The sequence below is a fragment of the Macaca thibetana genome, chromosome 2 (assembly GCF_024542745.1).
Source record: "Macaca thibetana thibetana isolate TM-01 chromosome 2, ASM2454274v1, whole genome shotgun sequence".
Lineage (NCBI taxonomy): Eukaryota > Metazoa > Chordata > Mammalia > Primates > Cercopithecidae > Macaca > Macaca thibetana.
In genome coordinates, this window is record NC_065579.1 from 4,704,036 (window position 1) to 4,731,550 (window position 27,515).

The 27,515-nt window shown below is 36.4% G+C and overlaps 1 protein-coding gene across 6 annotated transcripts in view; it reads right to left on the minus strand.

The window, feature by feature from the left end:
- Positions 1-4,367: 4,367 nt before the first annotated feature.
- Positions 4,368-27,515, minus strand: part of OPA1 (OPA1 mitochondrial dynamin like GTPase) — a 96,932-nt gene continuing 73,784 nt past the window's right edge. For all 6 annotated transcript variants that reach the window (XM_050779107.1, XM_050779106.1, XM_050779101.1 and 3 more), the window contains 2 exons: positions 7,299-7,373; positions 4,368-4,815 (listed from right to left, as the gene is read on the minus strand). In XM_050779107.1, the coding sequence (XP_050635064.1) occupies positions 7,309-7,373 (65 nt within the window). In that variant the 3' untranslated portion in view covers positions 4,368-4,815; positions 7,299-7,308. The remainder of the gene's footprint in view (positions 4,816-7,298; positions 7,374-27,515) is intronic.

The window sequence follows — 27,515 nt, forward strand, 5'->3', positions numbered from 1 at the left end:
CTACAAAAGCAGCAGAATGAATATTCTGTTCTGAACATTAAAGAGTGTAGCTTATATTCTTAATACAGCCATAAGACATATCTCTGTGGGCGGCTGCTGGCAATATCACTGCACTGTGACTAGATCTTCAGGAGCGCCTCTGGCCTAGTTTTTTCAAAAACAGATCTTCGATTTCCCAAATATTTGGATAGGAACAGTTGACACCTGGGTTAATGAATTAAAAGTACTAACAGCAGGAACAAGAATTTTTTTATCACAGAGTAACAATCACGCCTGTAATCCTAGCACTTTGGGAGGCCGAGGCGGGTGGATCACGAGGTCAGGAGATCGAGACCACCCTGGCTAACACGGGGAAACGCTGCCTCTACTAAAAATACAAAAAATTAGCTAGGCATGGTGGTGGGTGCCTGTAGTCCCAGTTACTCGTGAGGCTGAGGCAGGAGAATGGCCTGAACCCAGGAGGCAGAGCTTGCAGTGAGCCGAGATCACACCACTGCACTCCAGCCTGGGCGACAGAGCGAGACTCTGTCTCAAACAAACAAACAAACAAACCAAGAAAACGATTTTCATTTAAAAGCATTTAAAAGTAGTATTTACCTCTTTGTCAGTAACTTGACCACAAATACACGTTAATACTGCTTCTACGGAATGTGTACGTAACTCACGGTAAGTCTTGGAGAGGAATCACATACATACTCTCAATTTTCAAGCCAAATTCTGTCATTTTAGGATATAAATTTAAACGAATGCCTTATGATACAGGTTTTTCCTACCCTTAGTTTTAGAAGTTGTCTTCTTCCAGCTACAGATCACCCACATTTAAGCCTTCCTGTCCCCTGGTTTTGAACCTTCAACAATTTTTGTAGTACTTGTTTGAACCCTTAAGTTTTCTACACTTATTAACTGGGTCCAGTATGTGCAGGATATGATTGTTTTAGTTATCACGAATCGGGGATGTGGTTATTTTAAGATGTACTTTGTAATTAAATACCTCTGTATTATCTATAGGCACATGGTAGCTATCTCAATTTGATAAATATATTAATTCTTCAATCAGACATGCTAAAGAAACATACATTGCTCATTAAATCTTTGGTAACTAAATTCTTCAAACTTTTTGATACATGAAGATTCTGAACTTGAATTACACAAAGGGTGAAAACCTAGTTTAAAATAAAAGTCTGGGGCCTCCCACTAGGACGAGTCTGTTAGCACTGATACAGAAAACCAATGCTGACATGATTGAAAATGTTCTTGCCCATGCATCTTCTGAAGGAATTAAGGCGGCACACCTATACTCTGCCTAACTTGACATATCCAATGATCAACAAACAGTTAGTAGGTATCATTTATGAGCAAAGTTCTGGAGGAATAACAAAGTGAGTAACAGGAGTTTATAATCAGATGGTAGATGAAATTAAAGTCTCTTCCAGTTTTAAGGCTTAGTTATAACTTTTTAGTAAGCCTCATAGGAACATGTTAGCAGCATTATTGAAAATGACAGCCTTGGCAGCAAAGTGAAATTATAAAACCTTTTTTATATATCTTACCAAGGAAAATAACAAATGTTTTGACCAGTACCACGATGTGAAAAAAGGACCCGTTGACCATGGAGTACAACTGTGAAATGCAAGGCATGTGAAATTTAAGCTTTCAGAGAAAAGCCACATTAAAAGCTTGTTAGACCATGAATCTGGTTATACTGTGGGGTCAAATAATGACCCTAGGTACACAGGTTTCTCTTTCCCTCATTAAAACAGAAAAAAATTAAAAGATGCTCTCCAATAATAGAATTATAATGTGATTTAAATATTTTTTAATTACTCATCTACACAAATGACCTTTGATCAAGCACAGGCAAAATATAAGTTGCAATAATATCTACATGTAATGTGAAGGTTTTAAAAAAATAATACAAAGTTCATTCACAGTGCACAAGTGAAAACAAGGTAAGTTTTAAATATTTAAACAACATATAGCCATGATCATTCAAAAGGTAAGCGTATTTTAAAGCACATTTCCATACTGCTAGAGCTACAACATATACCAGCTTAGAGAACTGAGATAAAAACCATTACTTTGATCCCCTTTATTGGAAAGCAAAAATACCATATTTCTTTCCTCAGATACATACATCTAGAATAAATAAACACAAAATTATTAACTAAAGATTTTATCTTTTAAATCTATACTCTCTTATCCCACATCAAATTCCAACATGGTGAGGCTGGGAAGCACCACTCTGCCATGTTCCCTACTTATTTTTATACCGTTCATTTGCATTTGGAGGCTGAATAATTTGCAGAAAGAAGTCTGCTGGAAAAAAACTGTGGAAAATGGGAATACAATGAGAGGGCAATACAGTAACCTACTAGAAAGGCTGATTGTTCCACATGCAACTACAGCACAGTGGGTCCAACGGGGAAGCTGCAAGGACCACTTATTTCCTACTGTGCGCTGCCTAGGTACGCCGATTTTTAAGACTGAAGTCCTAGCCGAATTAATTTTGGATATCATCTATTTACGGTTGTTCAATCTTCCATACAGAGCTTTGTCCACTCCACTCTTTGCAAATTCTGACATAAAAACAAATGATTCTGTGGCTAGTTCGAATTCAACTTCTGTCTATTTAGTATCTTTTTGCTGAAATTTGAGTCATTTCGAACTTTTGAACTACCGACACAAGACACAGGGTTTACTCTGGAGACTGAATTTTACTTTCTTTCAATAACGTCTGCACTTGATAAATACCTAGCTTTCAAGGAAAAATAAAGCATGCTTAGGATGAGATCAGCTAAAAAGAAGAAAAAAACCCATGAAAGAAGCCAAATTACTGTGCGGCATGGAGAGGACGTCAGGACTCTCACGTGGGACTTTCAGTAATATTAATTGTTATCATCTATTCATATACGTTACAATACTGATCTCCTCAAAGAAACGAAGCTCTCCCTCCACCTCTTTTTAAAACTTACACAAAGGGATGTGATAACAGTAGTGACTAATATTAGCCTTTTCCTTGGGAGAAATCTGTGGAAATACAGCTGAGGGTACTTCTTTCTCTCTATAGTTGACAGAAGTAAATAAATATGGGCCTGTTTTATTCTTTAGAAATAGATGTGTAGTTGTAATTGTTATGCTTTACAACTGCAAAAATATTCATTAACATGCATTAACCTGTAAGCACTGGTTAGAGGGGTATATCCAGTAAGGTGATCTCCTAATCTGTGTATTCAACATAACAGAGTTCTCCTCCCCTTCTATTCACTCCTGTCCCTAGACCTAAAAGAAAGAAAAAAAGTTCCTGACTATGCATCTACCAGCACATCTGTGCTGCTTCAAACTGGACCTACTTTCCTTATCAAACAGAATAAAACAAACATATACTGAATTCCCGCTTTCGGAAGTGTTTTTCCATATCCTCAACCGTGTGTACCAAGTGTTACATCTTGAGGGATCACAGCGAAGCATGCATGATGGAAAACAATAAGATGGGGAGTAGCAATGGAGCTGTTACCAAAAAGCAATTCCAAGAAAATAAGATTTAGTGAACTGTAAAAGAAAAAACATCACACAATGGACATTTTTATTAACAAAGTGAAGCCTTAGTGAAAAGGCAGCAAATGAGATAGACATTGTAAGTAAAAAAGCATTTCTTTGCTTGAATGTCCTTTAGCCAATTAAAAAATATTTATTTAAAACACATGAAAATGTTGTGAAGATAGTACTGTAATTAAATTGCAATAAATTAAATTTTTCTTTATTCAGCTAAGAGGGGGATGGTCAACATTACTTTAATTATTGAAATAATTTCTATTTAAAATAGTCTTATGAAAGAAAGCCTTTTTCTGATGTCTAGTTGAAATGTTTGATAATATTCTAAATGAAATTAGTCAATTGATTATCCTTAATCTTCCTCATCCTGTGTCATAATCCAGTGGCTCTGTCAACAGGAGAAAAACCACTATTACCAGAAAGCCTAACGTAAGTATACAACATCTAAAATAAATCATTTCAAATGGATACAGAGAGTGAGAAAACAGCAACTGAATCAAATACGTAAAAGCTGGTACTGACTTAGCTTCCAAGGCAAATTTCTTCGCTGGTAAAAGCTGGTACTGACTTAGCTTCCAAGGCAAATTTCTTCGCTGGTAAAAGCTGGTACTGACTTAGCTTCCAAGGCAAATTTCTTCGCTGGCTATGAAGGGTTGAAATTTCTTTCACTGAATGTACACTGAATTGTTACAATCCAAATTAACCTGTTTTAGGGGTTCTTCTGTTACTTTTCTTTCATGTGGTGAATATAAACTGAATTATCATGGTCAGATAGTTTCTGGGAATAGAATACTACAGACACACACAATGATTTAGCAGGCTATCGTGATTTTATATACAATTGATAACTTTAAAAAAATTGCTATATAAGTTTTATTTCAAAACACCTAGCATTGTATTTCTGGAGAAGAAATTGACACTGAGTAACCTCAGTTAACGCGGTAAACTAGTGCCACCACAGATAAGACAACCAACAGAGAGCAAGTTTCTTATCTTCAAGGACTGAACCTAATGGCCACACCAAGTCTATTATTCCCATTTGTCACTTTAGTACAGCAAAGTACGATGTTAATCCATTACCACTGTTCTTCCATTCGAAAGGCAGCTGACGGTGAAAACGCCCGTAACACACATCAATTGTTTTTATCCCATGACTTTATTGTATGTTTAGAAAGGTGGAACAGCAGAAGAAAAAGAGGCTGGACAAAAGATGTTGATGTTTTTGTTCTTCAGATATATGCAGAGCTGATGATGAGTATGAATCTGTAAAAATAAACCCATTTAACAAACTGAGGTCAGGGGAGACAAATGCAAAATTTCTAAACAAAGTTTATGACCGCATGATCATAACAACGTTGACGCCTACCTGCTTACATTTGCTAGTTTTTCTAAACTTACATAGTCTATCACCTACCATAACAGTATTGGCATAATTTTTTTATCAAACATAAATAAAAATCTACTGGAATTCATTTCTTGTAGAAAAAGTTAAAAGCATATACTAAAATTAATTGGAGGAGAATCTGTGTATGGCTGTATAGCATATAAACATCTTCAGCAAATATCAGAGTAACAATTAACTAGGAATCCTATGTGTTAAAACTACACTGGAGAGAGTATTCCTTAGGGTCCTTGGTAACTTTTATAAAACGGTCAGAATGAAGCAAGGTTACCATTCTGCCAGATTTACTCTTTTAAATGCATCTGCAGAGTACAAAACAGATCATCTGTCCAGTTCACAAGATACTTTGTAAAAGTTCAGAGTCTTAAGTCACAAGGGTTGAAAAGGGTCTTAGAGACTAGACAGGTAGCAGCAACAGCAATTCTGGATGTCACACTGATCAGCTGAGTGGAGAGACACCATTATGTAAAACACTGGCTGGCTTTCAGCTTCCTCATTTTGTTAAAAAAACAGAAATACAGCTTATATTTTTAATGGGGCTTCCGGGGCTTTCATCAGTTTTTCCCTGCAAAGCACATACAGATTGGTAAACAAAACTATCATGTAAGCTCTGGTGCTGGAGATCAAGGTACTAAAGATGTTTACTTCTAATAGTAAGTATTCATGGTAACTATCATGACTAGGGTGATACTATAACACTTAATGGTTTTAAAATAAAATATTCATACACAGAAGATGTAGAAAGGATTTATGAACATGGACACTTATAAAACACAAAAATTATGTTTGCCTTGTGTTAAAGATGATTATGTATATTTCCACATATCTGTCTTAACTTTTTTTTTGAGACATAGTCTCGCTCTGTCGCCCAGGCTGGAGTGCAGTGGCGCGATTTCTGCTTACTGCAACCACTGCTTCCAGGTTCAAGTGGTTCTCCTAGCTCAGGCTCCCGAGTAGCTGGAATTACAGGCATGTGCCAGCACGCCCCAGCAATTTTTGTATATTTAGTAGAGATGGCGTTTCACCATGTTGGTCAGGCTGGTCTCCAACTCCTGACCTCAAGTGATCCACCCGCCTTGGTCTCCCTAAGTGCTGGGAGTGAGCCACCGCACTGGCCTGTCTTAACTTACTAAAGAAACAAATGAAACAATGTAACAAAGCTTTATTTTCAAGTTTTCTACGCTTTGTTTCTCTCCTTCATTGCTGGAGTACTGTTCCCAATGATGTACCATGTGAGTTGTGCTTCCCTTTCCACCTGCTTTCTCAAATACATTTTCCTGACAGTAAAGTAGGTTGTTTGGTTTAAGAGCCGTTTCTGAACTGACCTGAACCGAGTGTAGCTAGGGAGGGAAGCTTGCACATTTCTACTCCTTCCAGTTCTGAGCCTGCTGCAGGCTGTCTGTAGGGTAAGGCTCACAGACAAAAGTGACAAAATATATGAAGTGATAATGACTTAACTACAGCATTTTTCTTTTCTCAACTCCTTTTATAAAAGCAAATGCCAGCCTGGACAGCAGGGAGAAACCCCATCTCTACAAAAAATTACAGAAATTAGCTGGGCATGGTGGCATGAGCCTGTGGCCCCAGTGTCTTGAGAGGCTGATGTGGGAGGATTGCTTGAGCCCAGGAGGTTGAGGCTGCAGTGAACTGCGATTGCACCACTGTACTCCAGCCTGGGTGACAGAGCGAGGGCTCACCTCATGCAAGTGACTTACTGTTTACAATTTTTCAGCAACAATTAATTGATTATGCTACTAAGGAAAAGTCCTTAAATATGCATTTTATTAGGAACATGCCTCTAATGCCAGAAAACAGAATCAGACAAGAAAGTAAATTCATTGAGAGGAGTACTAAATTCTAAGGCTATATAAATTAAGTAGGAAAAACACTTATCTAAATGTTTTTAAACAAAAGAGATAAAGATTAAGAACAATTATTACAATTTTAAGTCAAACAGAAAACTTTGTAAGTTAAATATTTAACATACACATGATTATTGACAGACTATAAGCAATGAGGAATAAAGTAATGTCAACTACAGCTCAATTCTTTACACCTAGAAAATGAGTCACCTGCATATTATACAATATCTTAGCTCTCTGTTCACCTTTGTTCTATTCAAAATGAGTTCTAGAGGATATTTTTAGTTCAGCCAGAAGGCAATCAAGTTATTCAAAGGAACATTACACAAATGAATTTCGGAAGCTAGTTTCAGAGATTGATGCCACTGAAATTACAGCATAAGTAACAACCAGGATGTAAGTGAAGCAGAAGGATAAACTATTAAGAAAAGTATAATTTTGTATTTAGTCATCACCAATACAGTTATAGAATTTTTACTCACTTAATATAATTTATTTCTCCTGATGAAGAGCTTCAATGAAAGCATCAAGTTTTTCTTGAATTTCTCTAACTTTCTCTGTGGGGATAAAAATAAATTAAAGAAAAACATTTATTTTTCAAAGTAATTATTTACTAAATGGTTGGTATACTTAACTATTTGGGGAAAAAAGGAAAAATGAGTCTCAACATACCACCTTTTATCCAAATAAAGTCCAGATGGATTATAGCAGTAGGTCTCAGACATATTTTGGAAGTGGGAGGAGAGACAGACTGACCCCTTTGAGGATCTAAAAACTGTGAACTCTTAACATGGAAAACAGCATGTATTAAGTACATGTACAATTATGTAGAGAATTTTAAGGAATTCTCAGATTCTCTGGAGCCCAATCAAGAACCCACAGTTAGAAATGTCTGGGTCACAGGAAAATATACAACAATGACACCATTTTAAAAAATTAAAAGAAAGCAGAGGTGGCCTTAGACTGGGAAATGACTTAAGTATAAAGTAATGAGTTACAAAGGAAAAGATCCATCAATATGGCCACATTGAAATGTATACTTTTATTTATATGTCCTAAATTAAAAGACAAGGGAAACTGTGGGAGACGCTTGCAATAAATACGAGAAGTGCAATGATTCTGTAAAAACACATACAAAAAAGTACTTTGCCAGCTATAAATAAGAGAAGTTTATCTCTCTCTGAAATGTAGATTTCCTCCACAAGTCAACTGTTCACAGTACACGCCAAATCCCCTATTAAAAGTGGAAAAGTCATGATCTATACTACTTCATTGCTAACTTAGTCATACACCTCCTATTTTATTTTATATTTTGAGATGGGGGTCCTACTCTGTCGCCCAGGTTGGAGTGCAGTGGCGCTAACAGGGCTTACTGCAGCCTCAACCTCCTGGGCTCAAGTGATTCTCCCGCCTTGGCCTCGCCTGTAGCTAAGACTACAGGCAGGTGTCACCACGCCTGGCTAGGTTTTTATTTTTAATTTTTTTGTAGAGACAGGGTCTCACTTTGTTGCTCAGGCTGGTCCTGAACTCCTGGGCTCAAGTGATCCTCCTGCCTCAGCCTCCCAAAGTCCTGGGATTACAGGTGTGAGCCACTGTGCCTGGCTTCTATTTTAAAATGTAGGTTATAGTAAGCATGATAAATATTTTTGTCCTTTTAATGTAATTTAACATATTAGTGGAAAGTATCAATTAAGGTGGGTTGGCTGGTTCAAAGTGAGTGACCTAGAGGCAAAACTGGCAAGCATTCTACTTTATGCAGGAAAACCATGTAAAATGCATTTAATATTTGACATTTATATCTTTTATATTTAAAAGTAAACAATCTGCAATTGAAGATATAAGTATTCCTTTTTACCAGCGAGGCAGCATTAGTGATGAGTACCCAAGAAAATGAAGAATTGTCTTTTAATGAATTCTTATTAGCACTGCAGGAACTCAGAAAAGCCTACCATGGTTGGATATAAAGAATGTAACATTTTCATATTCTTTTACCAGTAATTTATTCTTTCCATATTATTTTTCCAGTAATTTAAAACTTGTAGGTCTTGCTATGTTGCCCAGGCTAGACTCAGCCTCCTGGGCTCAATGGATCCTGCTGTCTCGGCCTCCTGCGTAGCTGAGACTACAGGTGAGTGCCAGTACGCCTGGCTGCAGCACTGCTCATTCTAGGTATTCGATTCAGGCTGATATAAAACCTGTGGGGGGAGGGGAAGGGAAAGTCCAATGGTTTTACTCAAACTATGTATTGAGAAGATATGATAATAGCTATTATGAAGGCAGCATTAACTCCTTATATATAAAATTAAACTAGAAAAACTTAAAAAAATTCCTAACCCATCTCTTAGAAGTTGAGTCTCAATTTTCTGGTGGGCTCACTTCCATTTGTTAAACAGCAGACAAACCAGTAAACTTTCTTGCTTTCCCAAAATAAGGCCACATTCTTAGTTTTAAAATTAATTCATTTAGTTGCTTAGAAACAGCTTAACCTATTTTTTTTTTTTTTCAGTGAATGTAAGAAAGTTTCATATCAGTTCATCAGTGGAAGGATTTTTAAAAAGTGGGGGGGTTAGGAGAAAGACATTTTCTAAATTGTTACCTAGAATTCTGGAAATGAATGTGGTCTTTTAAAAAAAAAATCATCTAACTTACACAACACATGGGAATCTCAAACAGGTGCTTCTCTCCACATTTCACTGAGAAATATTTCTACTTGGGAATGCTGTACTGTATGAAGAGAAGTCCAACTCCATTTGATACATGATTTGAGAACAACAGGGCAGTGCATGGCCAGGTCTATCCATCCTTTTGCCCCACTGGTGACCCCCATCCTAAGCTGGATGGACTACTGCAGGGAGGCGGCACAGCAGCCTTACTCCCTACAAGAGACTATTCAGAGCAAGATCCAATTGGATCGAAAGATACCCAGAGCCACTCTGATGCGAGTGTCTCACTCTGTAAGGTCTAAATGAAAATCAGATTTTTCTAAAATTAACAGGTAAGCAGTTTTTTTTCCTAAATGAAAGCAAAAAGACTATTTAATGTACTTTAATATGAAAACCACAAAATGAAAAAATGCCAAATTTCCCTTAAATATTTACGATTAGAATATCAGGACACAGTACTACCATGCCTTGAAACCTCAGGAATGACAAAGAACACTTAACTAAGTTACCAGGCAGTACCGGGGGCAGGAGGTGTGAACGGGGGGTGGGGGGAGGGGGGGAGAGACTGGAGGTGAGTGTTAAAAGAGCAATTATGATCAATGTATCCTTTAAACATTAACTGAAAAACATTTTTTTCTTTGTTCTTTCACTTTCACAATGCACTTGGATATGAGGACACACATGATATCCTACCTTTGAGAAGCATTCCCGGCTTACTCTCTCATTCTAAGGCTATGATGTATCTACTATGTATTTCCAAATTTGGCATTTCATTTGGTTCTCATACAACCTTGCAGGTATCATTACTAAATATGAGGACATTAAAGCCTGGAGAGTTAGCCTTGTCTACACTTCTCTGATTAAGAAACACACACTACATCTGCTACCATGTTTGTTTGACACAGAGTCTTGCACTGTCACCCAGGAGGGATGCAAACACAGCTCACTACAGCCTTGACCTCCTAGGCTCAAGTGATTCTCCCGTCTCAGTCTCCCAAGTAGTTGAGACCACAGGCATGTAGCACCACACCTGGCTAATTTTCTAATTTTTTTTTTGTCAAGATGGGGGTCTCACTATGTTGCCCAGGCTGGTCTCGAAGTCTGGGCCTCAAGCAATCCTCCCCACTTGGCTTCAAAAACTGCTGGAATTACAGGGTGTGAGCTACTACACCCCGTCTATTACCATATGTTAACTCATAATAACAAAGCAAAGCTCATAGTGACAAAGCAAATGCTGTTATTTTAAGTCTATTTGGTCTTTAAGTATTACCTTTGACTTAAAATAAGACACATTTCAGGGAGAATCACTTGAACCCCGGAGGCGTAGTAGGTTGCAGTGAGCTGAGATCGCACCACTGCACTCCAGCCTGGTGACACAGCGAGACTCCGTCTCAAAAAAAAAAACAAAAACAGGCATTTCAATAAAAATCAGGGAACAAAATACTTCCTGACACCTCCTAAGTAGTCTATGCCTAAGGATGACCAAACAGTACATAATATGCTATCATATTCTGATGAAAATTGTGCCCTCTTGAGGAGACTAAATCTATACACATTTGGAGAAGCCCTTGGAGAACAATACAAGATGGGATCACAACTGCTCAGCGCCTTCCATGTCCAGAACAAGGCCCGATCACTGCATATGCTCAATCAATGATAAATGAAGTTGCCCAAAATCTGGCACAGAAAATAAGGGCTGTAGTTTTCAAAGGGAAAAACGAACTTAGCTGGCTTCATGAATATACACTAGTGATCGAGCGGGAGGAAGACAGGATCAGAAGAGCTACAGCAAGCCTGGGAATGGGAGGCAAGACACACATAGATAATGAAGGTCAAGGAAAGCTGGTGGCCCCCACCTGAACCAGACAAGCAACATAGAACAGGATACCCAGGTCCAACGACACAAGTGGGAAAAAAATCCCTTCACCTGAATGGTTGCATCTTATTATCAAGGCTGAAAGATGCTGACTATGTATACATACTCACTTGAAGCTTTAGAAACTACATTCTGATTTCTTGCTTTCCAAGAAAGCTATATTACAAATAATAAGCAGAATTATTTCTCGTAAATTCATTCATTTTAAATGTTGACATAAGTTTCCAAGAATGTCTGTACACTAACTGTGCCATCTGGCTGCACAGAAAGCCAAGTTATCCATAAACAATGAAGTTGAATGTTGGCAACAAAAACTTCCTACTTTCCGATCCTTCAAATTAATGCTTCAGTATCACAGTGCATTCAAATTTCAAAAATATTATTGTAACTATTTCACCATTAGAAATTGCTTTCTCTCAGAAATAGGTGTATGGATCAGCATGAGTAATTATAAAGCAAACTCATATTTCCATTAAATATTTGAATTAAATATTCACAAATAAAGAATAAAATTTGTGATTTACTTGGTAAATTAAACCAACTCAGGAAGGGATTAACAAACTGCTATTTCTGTTATACCGAAATAGCTATTTCTATGTGTAGTGAATACTGAGTCTACTTTGCATTTATCCAATGTTTACTTAAAAGATGAGCTATTTCAAACATCAATTCACTGTGCTTCTTGATTGAGTCATGAATATTCCCATAATCCCCAACTCATAAACCATCTCAGTGAATGAAGTTCCTTCTCTTTTTTCTTCTCTTCAGATGACTTGACGCCCATTCATGTTTTGGGTCTCTTTATCTCAACATGAAATGATACTGCTACTCTCATTTTCTTTTTGGGTCTTCTGATACTTGCTCTAAAGTCTCAAATATAGACTAATCTGTAATTAGGTTTTGAATACACTGTGAATACCAAAAGGCCAAACCCGGGAGAAGGTTCACTTCAGTGGTTAATAACAGTTTAGAACAGGAACAAAGAACCACACACAAAACACTAACACATGCCCTGAAATAAACCTTTTAAAACTTTTGATGTTTTTAAAGAAAGCAAGCTGCCAACTTACTAATGCAGTGTACTTTAAGCAAACCACACACCCAAAGATCCAAATGTACCTTAATAGAACTGTTTTATAACATGCTGCATAAGCACTTTGTGTTAAGCTTTAAGACACCCTCTAAGTGAGATTCTACTGTAAAAAGCTATTCACTATAGTACTGAAAAGTAAAGGAACACTTTTTATTATGTAATATATATTGTTCATGAAAAGGTTTGCTTTTTATTCAACAACTACACTATTAACTTGCCCTTTAGAAGTTCAGTATTTAAGTGAATCTAGGGTGTGGGGGAAACAAGAAAAGGAAAAAAAGGTGAACAAGAGACTACACTCAAGATTCTCAAAACTACAGTTAAATTCTTAGATTTAGCACAAGAAAAAATGTGCGTCTTTTACAGTTGATGAAAGGTTGAACCAAAGAGATAGACAAAGGTATATGACTAAATCTAGCACTTCTGAATCTTAGTTCTGTAGATTTTTTCCTTAAAATAAGCATGATTATTTTTAAACACTCAATGAAGACAAACTGAATACTCCCGCATGTTATAGAAGGAGGCATCATTCACGTGTCCAGGAAAACCGTTAAGGACTGGTACAGTACTTTGAAAGCTGAGGTTCCCAGATTTCTGGGGCCTGTAAAGGCTGGGTGAGTTCCATTACTTCAAAAACTCAAAATGGAAATCTTCATTTGGACTAGAAGCACATCCCCTCTCCTAACAACTACTTCCTTATACTGATTAGGAACTCTAGCTGGTGGTTGTATTTCTAATGCGAAGAATGTAACTGCACTGTTGTAGACAAAATCTTCTGTAACATGGACTTCATGGAATTAATAATGAAAGAAACATTCGATGAAAAAAAATTTTAAGGCTCCCTAGTCTAACATCTTTAATAATCTATGGGGCAGTTATTTTATATGATTTTTATAAAGCAGAGAACATGTAATGTGTATCATTTAAAATATATGACAATGTGGTATTTGCCATTAACTTTGTAACTGGGTAAGCCACAGTCCTAGCTTTATCTATAAAATGAAGGAATTTGTCCAGGAGAATTCAAAGTCCACACTAATTTAAAACTTATGATTAAAATGTATTGTTCTAATTCATTATATAACTGCATCTTTAAAATTCTTTTTGTTTATTCCTTAGTATCTTTTTATTTATTTGATATTAACCCTCTAGTAAAATATGTAACCACAAATTGCCATATCATTCTCACGGGGCTTCATAATTCATTTTGGAAAGATCATTTTTATAATGTACTTTTTCTAAGCATTAATGTGGAGAACAGCAAGGACTGCTTGTATAAATTCTCTACTTACCAAAAAGTCTGTTATTTAAAATCACTCGGCCCAGCATAGCACTGCTTGCTATGTAATAGATGTCCATGAATATTTATGCATTCATAGTTGAGTAGTCTGACTTAAACAATACTTAATCATTAAAGGTGATTATTAAAGATTTGCTATTTTGTGACCCCCATAAAGTATAATTGAGAAAGAAAGTAGCCTTTAGAAAGTCTGTGAGGTAAATTACAGCATGCTGAATATATGAAAAGCTCCATAGCAATTTGTTGATAAATTCAGCTCTTTTTTTTTTTTTTGAGATGGAGTCTCGCTCTGTTGCCCAGGCTGGAGTACAGTGGCATGATCTCGGCTCACTGCAACCTCTGCCTCCTGGGTACAAACAATCCTTCTGCCTCAGCCTCCCGAGTAGCTGGGACTACAAGCATGTGTCACCATGCCTGGCTAATTTTTTTGTATTTGTAGTAGTGACGGGGTTTCACCATATTGGCCAGGCTGGTCTTGAACTCTTGACCTCATGATCCACCCGCCTCGGCCTCCCAAAGTGCTGGGATTACAGGCGTGAGCCACCGTGCCTGGTCAGATAAATTCAGCTTTTTAAAAAATAAACTCTTATAACACAAGCACTTCTACCAGGCTCCCTTTGGCTAGTACAATTAAAACCTCTTCAAATATTTTCTATGTATTTTAGGCCTATTCCCCAAAAGGTTTCAGTATGAACATGAATTAGCCTTATACTTAGGCTTTTATCCTTGTTAGACCACTCAACTTTCTTAAGTGGATGGCAATCCTAATTTCAGCTCAGTTGTAATGATTATGGCTCCGACTTAACTAATAAAAAAAGTAGTACTTGGCTGGGCACAGTGGCTCACGCCTGTAATCCCAGCACTTTGGAAGGCCGAGGCGGGCAGATCACATGAGCTCAGGAGTTCGAGACCAGCCTGGCCAACATGGCGAAACCCCATCTCTACGAAAAATACAAAAATTAGCTGGGCGTGATGGTGGGCGCCTGTAATCCCAGCTACTTGGGAGGCTGAGGCAGGAAAATCACCTGAATCCAGGAGGTGGAGGTTACAGTGAGCCAAGATCACACCACTGCACTCCAGCCTGGGTGACAGAGTGAGATGTCTCAAAAAAAAAAAAAAAAAAAAAGGTAGTACCATTCCAGGTGCTTGTCAATGTCAGTAAGTGTAAAATCTTGAACTTCTGGCTACCTGATACTTATTCAAGGATCAGCTGCAAAAACAAATAATATTTATGGGAGACCGTATGGAGGATGTAAGTTCATCTATTTCTCTGGATACTAAGTATTTTATCCTTAGATAAGCCAAACCAAATAGCTATATGTTTGGACAGCATCATTCTTTCCCTAGAACTGCGTATGTTAGCCTGCATGAGAAACATTACAATAAAGGGCCCCAGGATATTGCTGACTATACGTAGCCATTAAATTCATTATTATATCATTTAACTCAGGGTCCACTTTAAGGGAAATTTCTCTCAGTTGTGTGTACCAAGAAGACCTATGCTTCTCCTAAGCAACTGCTGTGTTGCTGTCTGATGTCCACCACGAATGATGTAATGACCTCTGCTTTCCATTTTGTATCTGCCAGCCACCAGGAAACTGAGGGCTACATTTGCATCTTCCCTCTAGCAGAGTACCGGCATACTTCAGAGATACGCAAGTTTGGTTCTAGACTACCACACTAAAGCGTGTATCACAATAAAGGGAGTCGCATAAGGTGTTTTGGTTTTCCAGTGCATTTAAGTTACGTTTACAGCATACTGTAATATATTAAGTGTGTAATAGCATTATGTCTAAAAAGACAATGTACGTACCTTATTTAAAAATACTTTATTGCTAACAAATGCTAAGGATCATCTGAGCTTTCAGTGAGTCATAATCTTTTTGCTGGTGGAGGGTCTGACCCTGATGACTGATCAGGGTGGTGGTTATCACAGGTTAGGGTGGCTGTGGCAATTTCTTAAAATAAGATAATAATTGTAGTTTGCTGCACTGACTGATTCTTCCTTTCATGAAAGATTTCACAGTAGCATGTGATGCTGTCTGATAGCATTTTACCCACAATAGGTAATTTTGGATAAATTTTACCCAAATTTTTCTTCTTTAAAAATTGGGAGATAATCTTCTCAAACCCTGCAGCTGCTTTATCTAGTAAGTTTATGTAATATTCTAAATCCTTTACTGCCATTTCAACAATGTTCACAGCATCTTCACCAGGAACAGATTCCATCTCAAAAAACACTTTCTTCAAACTGAGACTGCCAAAAAAAAAAAAAAGAAAGAAAGAAAGAAGAAAACACTTTCTTTGCTTGTCCATAAAAAGCAACTTTTCATCTGTTCAAGTTTTATCATATTCCAAGAGAACTAATTCTAGTTCTATTGCTGTCTCTACCATATCTGCAGTTACTTTCTCCTCTTAAGTCTCAAACTCTTCAAAGTCATCCACGAGGGTTGGAATCAACTTCTTCCAAACTGTTAATGGTGACATTTTGACCTCCACCCATGAATCCTGAATGGTCTTAACAGCATCTAAAATGGTGAGTCCTTTCCAGAAGCTTTTCCTTTTTTTTTTTTTTTTCCTAAATCCATCAGAGGTATCACTATCTATGGCAGCTAGGGCCTTAAGAAATGTATTTTTAAAATAATAAGACTTCAAGGTTGAAAGTGTTCCTTGATCCATGGGCTGCAGAATGGATGTTGTGCTAGCAGGCACAAAAACAACATTAATCTCCTTGTACATCTCCCTTAGAACCCTTGCTTGACCAGATGCATTGTCAATGAGCAGTAATATTTTGAAAGAAAACTTTTCTGAGCAGGTCTCAAGAGTTATAATATTCAGTAAACCATGCTGTAAACAGATGTGCTGTCATCCAGGCTTTTTGTTCCACTTTTAGAAAACAAGCAGGGTAGACTTAGCATAATCCTTAAGGGCCCTAGGATTTTCAGAATGGTAAATTCTTTGGGTTGGCTTCAACTTAAAGTCACCTGCTGCATTAGCACCCAATGGGAGGCACAGTCTCTCCTTTGAAGCCTTGAAGCCTGGCATTGACTTCTCTCTAGCTATTAAACTACTAGATGGCATCTTCTTCCAATAGACGGCTATTTCATCTGCATCAAGAATCTGCTGTTTAGCATAACCACCTTCATCAATTATTTCAGTTAGATCTTCTTGATAACTTGCTGCAGCTGCTACCTCAGCACCTTGTACTTTTATGTTGCAGAAATGGCTTTTTTCCTCTTAAACCTTACGAATCAACCTTTGCTAGCTTCAAATTTGATTCTGCAGCTTCCCACCTCTCTCAGCTTTCAGAGAATCGAACACAGTTAGGGGCCTGTTCTGGATTAGGTTTTAGCTTAAGGGAATGTTATGGCTGGTTTGATCTTCTATCCAGACCAGTAAAACTTTCTGCAAAAAGGCTGTTCTGCTCTATCATTTGTGTGTTCACTGGAATAACACTTTTAATTTCCTTCAATAACTTTTCTTTTGCATTCACAGTTTGGCTAATGGCCCGTTTTGGCTTTCAACAAGCCTCCTTTACTAAGCTTAATCATTTCTAGCTTTTGATTTAAAGTGAGATATGGCACTCTTTCTTTCAGTTGAACATGTAGAGGCCATTGCAGGGTTACTAGCTGGCCAAATTTCAATACTGTTGTGTCCTAGGGAATAGGGAGGCCCTGAAGAGGAGGAGAGAGACAGGGAATGTCTAGTTGGTGGAACAGCCAGAATACACGTATGTACTGATTAAGTTCACTGACTAATATGGGCACAGTTAGTTAGTGGTACCCAAAACAGCTACAATACAAACATCAAAGATCACTGATGATAGATCACCATGACAGATAGAATAATGATGGAAAAACTCGAAATATTGCAAGAATTATAAAAATGTGACAGCGACATGAGGTAAGCACATGCTGTTGGGAAAATAGTGCCAACAGGCTTGTTCAATACAGGGTTGCCACAACACTTCTATTGTTAAAAATGCAGTAACTGTGAAGTGCAATAAAGTGACATGCAACAAAATGAGGTCTGCCTGTATGTAGAACCCTTGAGCATGCATTTTGAGGGGGCACCAATTCTATCTTATATTTTACTTTATTTCACTTGCCTGGATTTTCCTTTTCCTTCAACTCAAAGTTTTCACATAAGTAGTTTTATCTTTTGCATAGGATATATGTAAGTTGCCTCAAATTCCTTTTGGATAATTAATAAACGAACAAGCTAGTCTGTAGAAGATATATTATTAGCCAGCTGATTCAAATAATACAACACAATATTCTAAAAGTGGTCATTTTATACTGGTAATAGTTTTTAAATCAGTAATTTAAGAACATTCTGCAGGGCCACGGAGGGACAATATTTGTTACATAAAACCTTGCATAAATAATTTCTGCATGGGAGAAAAAGTAAATTATTTTTATTTCTGCTGAATTCTTAGCAAACCCAATGATATCAATATCTATTCCTATAATACTTATTTTCAGCAACAGAAGTAAAAGCATAAATGTTTATGGGATTTATGATCATCTTTTTAAATGTAAAAAATGAATAGATTTTACCATAAGATTACAATGATTTACTCTGAAATATTTTACTTTTGTATCCAATACATAAGATGCTCCACACTTAAATTATGACAAAAAACTTAAAAAGTTATTTTATATGTTAACTCATTAATGATACATTGCTTTTTCTCAAAAAAAAAAAAAGTTCCATTATTTCAAAATGAATACATTCATTTTGCTCCCTGATAAAAATTTAAATGTCGATAATACATTTAAAAAAATATGATTTAGGCATTATGAATTGGGAAGACTAAAAAAGATCAGTAAAATATTCTAAGTCAATTAAAAATGCTTTAAACAATTCATCTTGTTTTTCTTTTTCTCTTATTTCTAAAATTATATTTTTCCCTGAATTTACTTAGGAGGAAAGCAGAAATGTTCTAAGAAAAGGAAAACCACCCAGGCAGCCCTTAAAGAGATAGGCATCATTTATCACCTGCAAAGACAGATTTATAAGAGGGCCCCTTCTGTTCCTTTAAGACTGCAAAACAGATGGGAAGTGAATGGACAGTCAATGGGACAAGAAAACACATGGGAGGTGCTGCTGTATGCATGTTCCCAGCATAAGAAAGAGGTCAAGATTGTAACTGCATGACTGGGTCCTGGAAAGGGTCTTTCTTCAAGCTGTTACAAAGACAAACGCTGTTCCTCATCCTGCTGTCAAACTGTTATAAATATTGGTTTGTCAAAAGACCTTCAGTGCTGAAGCTTTAAAAAGGAGGCAAAACAGACGAATGAATCATGAGAATGATTCTTAAACAGTTCATCACTGTAATTTTAAAAGTAAAAGAAAGTATAAGATCAGAGAATGTAATTCTGCTTTACAAACCAAACTAAAAATTTATTAAAAAATGAAATTAAAAATTGTAGGTTTTAATAAAATTATGAATTAGGTGAGGTGAAAGCAAAAATAAAATAAAAGTTCCATCTCTTAAAAAAATGGTGTATTAGGAAAAAGTATTATGAAACTTAGCACAAGAAGAACAGGTATTCATGTTAGGCTGATTTCAGAAGTTCTTGGTTTATCACTGAATTTATTTTACAGAGGTGCTGTTTATCACAACTGAGTGAGAATCAGGCTCAGAAAAATAAAAATAACTTCTAAACTAATTTCACTTATTAAATTAAATTAGAAAATCACCTTTAAGTCACAATTTCTTTTCTATTGAAAAGAACAATCACAAAATTCAACTGGCACTGAGTATACATAGATTTATAAACTGAGAATTATCTTTTTTGAGGAATGAAAACATTATGTACCTCTTTAGGAGGCAAATTCATTGTTATAGATCCTTAACACATATTAAAAATCACATAAAAAAAGAAGCCAAATTACATGAACTTGGTTGTCTATGGTTAACACAAACACAAACCCAAAGACAAATGATGAACAGAATACCTAAACAATTCTAAAAAAAGTCCTATCTGTAACACATATGATTAGCCCCAACTTTGCCATAAATATTTATGTAATTGGCTTAACCATTTACGTAAATGAATGTTAATTTCTCTATCTGAACAATGGGCATATAATGCCTTACAAGCCTCATATGACTTTACAAGACACACATGGACAAGCAGAAGTTTTGTAAACTGCAAAGCACTATATAAATGTGAGGGCCAGATCCTAGAGTTTCAAGTAGGATATGGACTCCAAAGTATCAAATGATGCAGTTACAAGGAAGTATTTTCTTTCTTTTTTTTTTTTTTAAGTTTTGAAATCTTTTTTTTTTTTTTTCCCTTTGTTTCTTCTTGAAAAACAAAAACAAAAACAAAAGCGGGATCTATGTGCAGAATGTGTAGGTTTGTTACACAGGTATATGTGTGCCATGATGGTTTGCTGCACCTAAGTCCTCTAAGTTCCCTCCCCTCACCCCCCACGCCCCAACACACCCTGGTGTATGTTGTTCCCCTCTCTGTGTCCATGTGTTCTCAATGTTCAATTCCCACGTATGAGTGAGAACACGTGGTGTTTGGTTTTCTGTACATGGAAGTATTTTCTAGTCCTGAATGCATGCCTGGGTCATTATTTTCTCTTAAATTTTCAGTAATCTTGGGAAAAACATAGTTTCAGTAGAAGTGAGACTCAAAGAGCTAACCTTTGTAATAGAGATTAGAGTTCACAGTAGCTACTAGACTGCACGGAAGGTTCAACTCATTAGTTTTAAGATGAGAATGACTTGAGCATCTTTGAAGAAAGAAAGGAGATATAATGAATACACAAGCACATACGGGAAGGCCAGGTACCAAATACAGGTATGGGATTACTGTTCAAAGGACAGTGATTTTCAGTACATGCTATGCTACAATATGGCTTCCCGAATACTTGAACTATAAAAGTAACTGGTATCATAGGTTTCATTTTTACTAATGCTGCTTATTCCTCTTAATGAATATTTCTGAAATAAGTTTATATGAAGACAATGAAGAAAAATTTAGCTCACTGAGCGATGAGAAATTAAAAATAGGGGCAATGACAATGAGCTGAAGATGTGTGGGTGTAGGAAGCCAACCTGAGACCTCTTCACGAAAAATGCGTCCAGAAATTATGTCCCTAGGACCACATTCAAAATTGTCTTAAACTACAGTGCTAAACCCTGGGTGGTGGCAATTAGTTTTTAAAATTTTGCCATCTATAGTTTCTAATTTCCCACAATGCATAAACACTAGCTCTGTCATAATAAAAAGGATGTTAAAAAAAAAAAAAGAAAAAAAACCCTCAAATTCCGGTAGTGTACTTTGGTAAAGATCAGTCTAAAGACAGATCTGTACATATGACACAGACGATGAAGCAGTGCCAACAAAAGGAGAGACTGAAGATAAAAAGGCTTTAATTCTTGGCCCAGAAAAGAGATCTAACTGAAGTTAACAAAAAACAGCAAACTTCCACTGATCAGAATATTGAAACTAGAGAATAGATGAGTGAGCTGCTCTAAGAGAAATTAAAATGAAACATTCCATACACAGGAGGTAACAATGAAAGAATCTTAAATGGGTGGTACAAGTGTGAAAACTGAGTTTAATAAAGATTTTGATTTATTTTCAGATGACGGATCCATGATGCATAGTTACAGGATACGAAAATTCACTGTGAATCCCCCAACCACTGAGGATGGCATCATGATGAGCAACGACCATGTGGTCCCATGAAATGTCTCTTGGCATCACAATCGGCAATAGGTTACTTGGGAAAATATCTGTTACTTTTAAGGTAGAGCACATCATGTAACAGCTTCGTCATTCCATGAATAGGATAATTAAGACTATAACATTTCAAAGGTAATTCTGAATCGTGCTCTCTGGGGGAGAAGGGCTGTGGAAGACACAGTTTAGAAATGTACAAAATAGTGAAAAATTAAAATTCTCTCCACATTTAACTAATTTCTCCAACTACCTGGAGAATTGTGCTTAACAGAGGTTACTAGTTTCATGTGCATCGATCCACCAATCTCTTAAGATTTCATATCTTGTTTAATTTTATTTTTTATATAATGTTGCATAGTCCAATGATTTGTTTTGTGATTAGGTTTTCAATTACTACATTCTACTTTTTCTATTGAATATGCAAAAACATAACAATTTTAAAATAAAAACGCTTAAGATAAAGTTTATTCCCAACTTTAAAGGTATTAGATCACTCGAGCCCAGGAGTTCAAGGCTGCAGTGAGCCATGATCACACCACTGCACTCTAGCCTGGGCAGCGAGTGACACTCTTTCTCAAAAAAGAAGAAAAAGAAAAAAAATTTGTGCATTGGCCTTTTGGATACATAAGAGTATTTTCACAATAGTATATAAATAAAACCTACTTTAAAATGATAAATGGCAAATTTAATCCATATATTATTGTAGAGAACATTCTTATCTTTATTCTTAATCAGTTAAAACCTGAGTTTAAGGCAAAAGAACATACTTGCTAGTAAAGTGTTGATTACCAGCAGCATGTACAATACTATAGAAAAGAAAATTTCTTTTACTCTCATACTAATTTATTAGTATTCCTCAATGATGACTTTTTAAGACAGACTTAGGCCATGAAAAATGTACTCCATTCTAAAAGACCCATTTTGAGTCTCGATTTTCTCATCAATAACCTGGAAACCACACTACTCAGGCACTGTCACGGGGAATTTGGTGTGTAAATAACTACTTCTCTAACACAGAAGACTTTCCCTGAGGATTACTTTATCTTTGTATCAACTCAGGTTTTTTTGTTTGTTTGTTCTGTTCCAACACAAAGCAGAGCCTACTTCATCTATACAGACTCAAGGTAAAAATAATTCTTCACTATCTTCCCTAGTTGCTTTAATGTGTTAATCGTCTTACTATAAAAAAATTATTTTACAAAGGCCAGATTTTTAAAATTGCCACATTTATGGCAATTTTAAAGAATTCAAGTATTGTTACCATAAAACAAGTATGTTGTTTATTCTGTAGTGAAGAGGAAAAAAACAATGTTTCTGTCTTTCAAACATATACATTTCTATATCATATAATCATTCCAAAAAGCACTTGAATGTATTCCAATAAACTTAAAAATTCCTAATAAACATAAAGAGTTATTGAAGTTTCCTGGTGAACTGGGTAGACTGGCATTAGGAAATCATTGGTGGTCCATCAATAAGTGGTTTTGATATAGATGAAAGTCAGACTGCAAGATGGAAGGAGTGGGAGGAACAGGAGTGAATGCCACAGATGCAAGCTGCTCTATAAGAGAAAAGAGCAGTAACTTCCTGGCAAGACAGAGTAGAAGAAAGTTTCCTTGGGATGAAAAGAGTTAGTTCTCCCCAACTTTTTAAGTCAAGAGAAGGGGGCTAATGAACAGTCTGTATTACAAGATCACAATCGAACATTCAGTAAACATGTACAGCACAATATGCAACACACAAGGTATGGGGAATTTATGAACGAACCAAATCACTTTGGCAGAAGGGATCAACCATGATAGACATGAAAATGTTTTTCTTCTTTAAATGGTTATTTTCGTTGATTTATAGTTGCCTATAGTGAGAAGCTTCTATTCTGCTCAATTAAACAACACTGGCAGTATCTGAGCAAGGTTTTTAGTCACTGAAGGAAGGTAAATAAGTAGGTAGGAGAAAATACTGGGTTAGGTTGAAGTGATGATGACATAGAAGAGGCACAGTGAGAGAAGTGCATAAAAAGAAAGGGAAAAGGTTGCCTCGAGATGTGTTAAAAACCAGGAGAAATGAAATGGTATTGTGAGCCAAGGAAACAGAGCAACAGTACCGAGATATGAACGATACTGCCAGGATGATTAGTTCATGTGTTCTCTCTGGGACACCCTGCTCTATACTTTTTGATTGGGTGTTTTTTTTTTCCTTAAAAAAAAAAAAAAAAAATCTCCTCTGAACCTATGTACCTAGAATTCTACAACTTGGTGTCACCCTCTCTTCCTTTAAAATTCATTTTCTTTGGTTAAGTCTACAGAAACCAAAAGAACACACTAGTGCAGATGCCTTTAAAGTCCCTTTAAAGTTTACTTTCTTTGGTTAAGTCTACAGAAACAAAAAGAACATACTAGTGCAGATGCAGTTCAAATTGCTCACCAAATTTTCCAAAGTGCCATTGTCTCTCAGGCTCTACAAATAAATATATTTCAATTTTATCCCAATTAATAGCATGAGAAATGATCTTGCTATGTACTGAAAGAACTCTCTGGAGTGCCAGCTCAGGGGCAGGTGGGTAGACAGTAATGGGAGATGGCAAGAATCACCTGTGCAGCTTTGTCAAAATACACATGGCAGAGCCCCACCTCCACAAACAGTTGTAAACACATCACTTCCCCTTTCCACAATTTTCAGTTCCAAATTCCGAGTACAATAATCTTCCTAGGAAAATTTCCATCTCATACTACTTCACAGACAATATTCTCATCCGTAACGACACTCAAGGGTCTGGCAGGTATGGGAGAAGTGTCGGAATGTGAAGTCACTAGACGAAATTAAGTTCCAGGGTTAACTGACGTTTTCTTTTCTAAATGTGAAGAATAAAATCATTCTGCCTACCTCAGGGTTCTATTTAGCTATGTTCTGACTACTTTTTATTCAAGTTTCCACATGGCATAGAGATTTCTTATAACTATCCTATAAATTAGAATTATATTTTGGAGTCAGTGAAAGGACCGTTTTAGGTTTAAGCAGTTATGACACATTTCTAATCTTAGCTTTTAAAATGGCAGCATTAGGTCACCTTGCTGCTGCTCCCTTTTAGTACCATAATTTCAAAAATGCACTAATGCATTTGTTTTCTCTCACTAAATGATATTATGAAGAACAAAGTTTTCATTTAAAACATGATTTGTTACTGAAGTGGTTTACTGAAAAAAGAAACTTCCATCTATAGCCTATATTTCTAAGTTTTAGAATCTCATGTAGACCTAAATAAAAAGGTGGTATCTTTGCTCCTTTCTAATTATCAAGAGAAAGCATAGGATGGAGGATAAGAGGAGACTGGGAAAGTGAAGAAACACAAAGACAAGCCCCAACAGCATTGTCTACTCCCAAGAGAAACAAACTTTAAGTTTCGAGAAACAATTGCTTGCTGTCTGGGAGATGCTCAGGCATCAAACAATAAAGAACAGTCAACAGAGGCAAGAGGCCGAGCACGCTGCTGCGATCCCTACTCTCTAATCCCCCCAAGCTCCAGTCAAAGGGCCAGCTGTTGCCACCTCGCGTAGGGAGTCGGCAGAGCAAATTAACTGCAGAAGGAAAAAAGCTGAGGATATTGGAAAATTCCAATTTACCAGCCTCTTTAAGCTATACTGCTTTTAACATAAAGGATAGCAAACTATACCATTAAAATAGGCCTGTACAATGGTAGCCCAAGTGAAGGAATTTACCACTGTTTTCACATTTTATTGGTAAATGAGATACAGCTCTGAAGTGTTCGGTCTACTAAAGTATATCTTCTGCTCACATAAAGAACAAGAAACAGGAAGAAATATACTGCAACTTCTAATAAGTTGCACTTTCAATCCAGCTCAACAAAAAGCCTCAACTTAAAATAACAGCCACCATTATGCTCAATTAAAGATTCTATAGACTTTATTAATATATCTGTTATAGCTGAACTTTAGGATTCTACGTAGGAACACAACCTCACTGAAAAACTCTAAATACGGGGCAACTTAGGCACTACTTACCCATGGTGGAATCTGATAAAGTATATCTAGAGATATGTTAACAAATCATATAAAGAAAATTAATTTCCCTTAGTTTGCTTAGTGGTTTCATGCACACTGTACTGTTCATTTACTCAGATGTTCTATTAAAGTTTTCATACAATTTGAAAGTTTAAAATCCAAAGATACTTATATTATAAGAAGTACCTGTGGTAATAATGATTATCTTCACCATTATCATCATCACTAATATGTACGTCTTTCTGATCAACCCTGTGAAGGACACTGGTAACTATGGAAGCTTCTCAATATAAAGGACAATTTTATGTAATCATATTTTCCAAAGGCCTGAGTTTTTTCCTCCCTCCCAAATTATTTTAATAGACCCAGTAGTTAAAATTTAGAAGACCCAGGTCCAAATCTCAGCTTTAGCATCTACTACCTATGGGTTTCTAACCCTCCATTTCATCTGTAAAATGAGAAAAATAACTACCTAACTCAAAAGCTGTGACAATCAAATGAAAATTCACATAAAGCATTTAACCTAATATCTGGCACAAGAAAAGTAATCAAATGTTACTTTACATTCAAAAACAGTTTCAAGTTTTTACACAAAATCAAAAGAAATTTATTCTAAAATAAGGACAAAAGACTCCTTAGATTTTTTTTTTTTTTTTTGAGATGGAGTCTGTCTCTGTTACCCAGGCTGGAGTGCAATGGTGTGATCTCGGCTCATTGCAACCTCTGTCTCCCGGGTTCAGGCGATTCCCCTGTCTCAGCCTCAGAGTAGCTGGAATTACAGGCATCGGCCACCACGCCCAGCTAATTTTTGTATTTTTAGTAGAGATGGGGTTTCTCCATATTGGCCAGGCTGGTTTCAAACTCCTGACCTCAGGTGATCCACTCGCCTCAGCCTGCCACAGTGCTGGGATTACAGGCATGTACCACCACACCTGGCCAAGACCCCTTAGGTCTTAGAGCAATCTAAACGATCAGTAATGACCCTCGAATGTGTCAGTATCAATGAGTCCCTGATGACACGCACAGAGAATAAAAAGTATAACAGGCTTTAGTGAACAACAGTTCCAAGCAATTTCTATGAAGGTCCAAAACCTCACAATAACCTAGTAAACAGCGGATACAATGTTCATAGAACAATAAAATAATTACCCACTGTACTGGTGAAACTTGGCTTAGTAGCAAAGCAAACACTACTACCAATTGTTATGGGTGCCCAGATACTTAGTTTCTGAGGTAGAATGGGGCAGAAAACAAATTCCACTTATGATGACAAACACAAGATAGATTTTATGAATCATAAAATAGATCATAATAGAAAGAACAACTTTGAATTGAGCCATAACATACCAATCTTCATGTCTCTAAAGAAAGTATTCTAAAGTTGTAGTCTATTTCAATAAACAGATTGGACACATTACTAAAATTTATACTGGGAATCCAAATAGATTTTATCTAAGTTGACACCAAACTTAAATATCTATTTAAAAAAATCCTCTGAAACTGAACTTTCTACAAAAATCAAAAGAATTTCATGAAAGTCCTAATGGGCATATTTTAAGACCAGACAATTCTAAGTATGGGTAGATACTGCAAACAAGAAATTAAGGTGGAAAAATCAGCTGCATATCCTATTAAATTACCCATGAGGTAACTCAGTCTTTCAACGTCTTTACAGATGATGTTTTCAAAAGTCTTGTCTTCTCTAAAGTACTTTCACATGACCCTAATCCATTATCAGTTAAAAAAAACAAAATTAAACCTTTAACCTTTTATGTGAAAACAATCTCTCAGACTTAGAGAAAAGTTGCAAGACCACTACAAAGAACACATTTTTCCTGAAACATTTGTTGTAATCATGTGTTATCATGCCCAAATATTCTACTGTGTATTTGCTATGAATAAGGGTATTTTCCTAAATAATCCCAACTTAACAATCAAAATTTAAAAATTAACACTGATATATTACTACAATGGAAGGAACCCTCAGATCCCCTTCAAATTTACTAACTGGCCCATTAACGTCCTTAGAGCAAAAAGAT